This window comes from Fulmarus glacialis, unplaced genomic scaffold (assembly GCF_000690835.1).
Source record: "Fulmarus glacialis isolate BGI_N327 unplaced genomic scaffold, ASM69083v1 scaffold12688, whole genome shotgun sequence".
Taxonomy (NCBI): domain Eukaryota; kingdom Metazoa; phylum Chordata; class Aves; order Procellariiformes; family Procellariidae; genus Fulmarus; species Fulmarus glacialis.
Window position 1 is genome coordinate 4589 of NW_009229033.1, and position 5368 is coordinate 9956.

The following is a 5368-nucleotide window of genomic DNA, read 5'->3' on the forward strand; positions in this document are numbered from 1 at the left end:
TCTGTTTGAGCCCTTAAACTTTTGGTTAGATCAGGCTTTCTGTAAAAAAAACCACAAAAAGCTCTCTTAAGAGCAAAGTAAATATGCAGAATTTAAACCACTGAAAACCAAGTATCTTGGAAATGTTAAATACTTACATATAATACTACCATGGTTATAGATGAAATTCTGTGTTGCTGTTATACTAGCAATTTAAAGAAATAAATAAAAAAGCAATTATACCACGTGTTTTATAGACAACAGCTAGATACAGAGGCAGCATGATCTGCAGCCTCAGCCAGTGTGGGTTGCATAGCTCCCTAGTCGTCGTCTTCTCCAGTTAGGTGAAGGTCAGCAGGCTCTGCAGAGTGTGCAGTGCGTGTGGGTCAAGGATTGCCAGCCCATGCTGAACTTGATGACTGGGGTGTAGCATTGGAGGAAGATTTAAGGGATTTTGTAAGGAATTTTGAGCATTCTGAAGGAACTGTTGAACTGGAAGAGGTATCAAAATGAGCAAATAATAATCTTCTCCTTTTGAATATTTTGGTTAAAACCAGTGTAGTAACACAGTTCCGTGAAGCAATTAAGGCTGTGTGTACGCAAGAGATTGACTCGGACTAGTCCCCCCAACAAGCCCCTGGTGATCAACGTTATGTAGTAATAGAAACAACAGGCTTAATGAGCAACTTGATAGCAGGAGGCTTGTGTGAATAGGAGAGTTAAGTCAGTTACTAAGTTGTTCTTCTGACTTTCTGTTTTATCACTGAGAAATGTATCTAAACATCTTGCATTTTTCCATCAATTTATTAGTCTGAGGTTGACATAAATTGAATAGGCAAGGTTATTTTTGAAATTATTTTCCTCTGAAGTGCTCTTAGACAATTGCTTTATTACACGTTTTTTTTCTTACAGCTCTGATTATTAACAGGAAAATAACACTTCTGAAACAGAATGTGGCTTACCTTTTGCCTGAAAAGGTGAAATCTTTCCAAATAGAAATGGCTGATAAAGGTGGGAAGATCCTTCCAGGACAATTGTACATTGAAGTGGAGTACGACTATGAGTATGAGGCCAAGGACAAGAAAATTGTGATTAAGCAAGGGGAGAAATACATCTTAGTGAAAAAGACTAACGATGATTGGTGGCAAGTCAAAAGAGATGAAAATTCCAAACCCTTTTATGTGCCAGCACAGTACGTGAAGGAAATACCACGAAAAGCACTGATGCCACCTGTTAAGCAAGCAAGCATGCTGCCAAATAACGCTTTGAAGTTGACACATGGATTACAGAGATCAACTGAAAATGTGAATAAGTCACCAGAGCTTTCTAGTTTTGGAAAATCTTCTCCAGTTCAAGTGTCTTGCTTAGTTCGAGATGCCAATCAAAATCTGGGACCGAACAATAGCCCTGGTCAAACTCTTGGTTTGAGTCTGGACCTTGCCCAAAACAATGGAAAACTAAACAATGAGTTACAATCTCCCAAGGTTTCCAATCAGTATAGAACCATCTCCATGGGTCATTTCCCGTGTCCGGAGTTCCTGGAAATAGAGAAGACCAGCTTTTTGCATGAACAATCTTGTGATTCAGCAGAGGCTCAGAAAAAATTCACCAAGATTCAGAGTCTGGAGATGAACTCAGTAGTAGCTCGACAGAACAAGTGCAGGTAAGCTAAAAAATGGTCCCTGTAGATTTGTGTGTGGTTTTTTTCTTTCGTTTCCTTATTGCCATAATTGCTTGCTGCTGTTTTGAGATTTATTCCTAATAAATTCAGATTGTTTAAGTAAAAATGTCTTGCCTCGGCATGAACTGGTTATTGAAGTCTAAACAGTTGATGTATATAGCTCTATTCCTTGCAGAAATACTTTGCTTTGGGGATTAATTCCATTTACGTTATCCTGTGATTGAATGTTACAGAAACATTTTTGTTCTTTCTTTATTATGATTGTTTTGAGGTGACACTGAATTTGGGTTATATTTTCTTCCAGAGGAAGCGAGCCTACTGCAGTAACTCCTCGCTTCTTGGCTTGTTGAAATAATAGTGCTAGTTACTGTCAGTTTTTCCTAAGTATGTGTATAGATGCATCAGTTTACAGCTCTTATGCTATTAGTGGGTTTAATAGTTTGAAAATGGTACACTTAAGATTTATATGGAGTTTAATTTCTGGCTTGATCATTTTATTTGTAGACTCTTGTTGTAATGGGTCAGCCTTGCCAATTCTGCTTCTCACAACTTTACTCTGGATTAAAACTCAAAACGTGTGAGTTTGTTAATTAGTATGGAAGAATCTCAGGAATGATGTACTCCCACTTCAGGCTAAAACTGAGCGTTGATGGCCTTTTTCCTTAGTGAAGTGGTTTCTCTCACTTTTTAATTTTTTTTTTTTTTTAACAGGCCTCCCCCACCCCCAACAAAAAAGATTAGCACTCTGACTTAGATAATCAGCTCACTTCTGGTATGGGTAACCAAGTTACTTAGTCTGTTGTAATCCAAGTTTGTTCTTGAACCAATGATGTATGTGTACATACACATAATTATGTATGTTTGTATATAGATAGTTCCCCCACCTCTCCCCCCTCATCTTTCTGTAGGGAGATGTTAAATTATTTTAAAATTCTAAGGTTAAAAGCTCCCTAGTCTTGAACTTTCTTACTCTGTAATGTGAAACTGTTGTTGCTTGGGTACAAACTGATCATTATAGTAAATCTCACTTGCCAGCATGTATTCAGAGTACCAAAGGAACTCACTCAAGTGTGGTATTCGAAGAAAAGTTGATGCTAACTTTAGAAATAAAAATCTTATTATGGAGAGCTGTGAATCATACTTTGCTAATAAGACACAATTAAGAGAAAGCTGCTTAGTTATGAGTGAGTGGGGGAAGATCTTAAAGATACAAGATTGATTGGGCAATTTATGTAGTCTTGAACTGTATGAGCTCATATATATATATATTTATTGAAATGCTCAGAATCAGTAGTTTTTCAATATCCTACTCTACTCTTGGCCTCATTCTTGAAATTCATAGTTTCTCTAGTTATGGGACTTCATGCCTCTTCTATTTGTATCTTTCATGACAATTTTACTTTAACTCCGCCCCCCCCCCCCAATAAGGAATAAATAGGATTACTGAATTTAATTTCTTTTTTTTAGTAATTTCTCACTTACGCAATGTGAAGATTGATCAGTTTTCTTGCACTTCTTTATAGCAGTGTCCTAGCTCACTGTGGTTGATACGAGCCACTTAGAACTTGGAAGGATAAAATAATTACTAGATAATTACTTTAGAAGGATGCATAGTAGTCCATTTACTGCCGTAGTAATTGATTGCCAAACAAATTATGAAAATACTAAGGAATGTTTAGAAAGTATATCCTACTTCAAATAGTTTACCACACTAAAGTTTATATTGTATGTTAAGACAGTTCCTTCTACTGTGTTAATTATAGTTTGATGCATCTCCTTCTCTAAAGTAGATCAAATTAATGTTACATGGGTGTCTTTTGTCAAACAATAAGAAATATATGGCCTGCTGCTCGGTTTCCACTGGACTTTGTGACTGTTGATGCAGTGACACGTAGTCTTTTCACCTTTCTCCCGCCTCCCACCCCCCCCAAATACAGTTGACTCAACGCTACGGCCTATTTATAAGTTTGGATTTGAGTGGGGCAGCTATGCACGTATTTGTAGACCTCGCTGGGTTATGGAATGTCTGAAGATGGGAGTTTTCATGGTGCTTAAAAATTACAAATCCTAAAAATGCTACATTTTGGCTGTGGAAAAAGCATGGCAATTTCTGACTGATGTTACTGAAGACTTGCCATTATTGCGGTTTTGGGTGACAAGAATGCGGATGCTCACTGTGCCTTGCAGTTGTCGTACTTCAAAACTGTGGAGTAACTCAATCTCATCGTGTGCAATCACGAGCTCTTTAAATGCAATGAAAATGTTTGACATTTAGTAGCCATAGGGATTAAAGCAGTAGTAGCGCTGATGTCACCGTTAGCTCAGTCTAGATATTCAGAGTGCCAGCCTTCTCACTGGAACAGCCTCGCATTTTTTTAGAATTCTTTCAATAATGAGCATTGTTTAGTAGAAATCAGCTGTGCAGAAATTAATGGCTCAGAAAGCTGTTTTTATTGCTCTTAGTCTGTAGTGAGAACATCAAGTTCCCGGCTTTCACGCACAAACAGGATTTCACTTCACAAGACTGACTGTGGTTCTCCCTCCCCTGCCTGCTGTGGAGTTCAGTTTTATGCAGTCTGCATTATAATAAACTCTAAGCTACAGGTGTTTTCTCATAAATTTGTAAGATTAGATGCTATAGAATGACCTTAATAATAATACCTTTGGGAGGGTTGAGGTGATGGTATTCAGCCCTAGCCCAACCTTCAGTGTGTTTTCAGTATCCTGAGTACAAATGTATGAGATGCGGAGGAATGCTTTTGTTATGAGATTCTTCTAAGAGGTGGTTACATTGTTCTCTGAAGACTATCCTCCTTCTCCTTTCCAGTAATGAAGTGCAGGTTCTGCAGCTGTACAGTTTCGAGCTCATAGGCTTGCTGGCTGTGGAAATACTGGAAGATCCAGAGTCTCCAAAGTACTGCATAAAGGAAGCATTTTTTTTAGCAGCTGAAATATTACATGGAATGAAAGATAGAGAGGTGACAGTGTGAGCAGAAGAATTTGCTAATGAAGATGTAAGCAAATGATCTGGTCAAAAGGAAGATCAGGACTGGGTAATATTCTTGACATTTTATGCAAAGAAATTCCAACTATTGGGTGCAACTGTGGTGCATAAAGCATTGAAGAATCAGATGTTAGTTTATGGACTTGAACTGTAGGAAGGCTGGAGGTAATTAGAGGAAGTAGGACTTGAGAGGAAACAAGCTCCAATTTAACCAGATTTAAATCTGGTGGAGACAGTAACTGCAGGTAGAATTGGAATTGAATGAAATGGTTCAGGAGTGCACAGCTGGGCGTAAGAACCACTGACACAGTGGTGGCGCTTGAAGCCGTGAGAATCAATGAAATTCAATAAAATTTTAGGAAAATGGTGTCAGGTGTAATGTCCTGATCCCACAGGAGGGGCAGAAAAGACACCTCAGAGAGGCCAGGGATTGGATGGAAAAAGGAAGATTTTGAAAGAGGAGAATTTTGTAGCAGAAGACAGACAGTACTTGAAAGAAGCAGATGGGAGGTCCCAGCAGTATGCAGTAGAGCTCTGAGTAATTGTTCTGAAGAAAAAAATTACATGTTTAGGCATGCCTAAATGGGAAAGAAAGTTGAAGCAAAAGTGGAAGACATTAGAAGTGGTCCTGAAAAGCAGCTTTGGGCAGTGTTTGCAGGTAAAATCTACTAAAGTTTTGAGAGAGAATGTGTGCAGATGGGGAA

General features: G+C 38.4%; 1 protein-coding gene across 1 annotated transcript in view; it reads left to right on the forward strand.

Annotated features, from left to right (window-relative positions):
* Positions 1–977: 977 nt before the first annotated feature.
* Positions 978–5368, forward strand: part of LOC104081100 (rho GTPase-activating protein 12-like) — a 73025-nt gene continuing 68634 nt past the window's right edge. Inside the window, 2 exon segments of the mRNA XM_009583709.1 lie at positions 978–1566; positions 1569–1642. Of these exon segments, the coding sequence (XP_009582004.1) occupies positions 978–1566; positions 1569–1642 (663 nt within the window).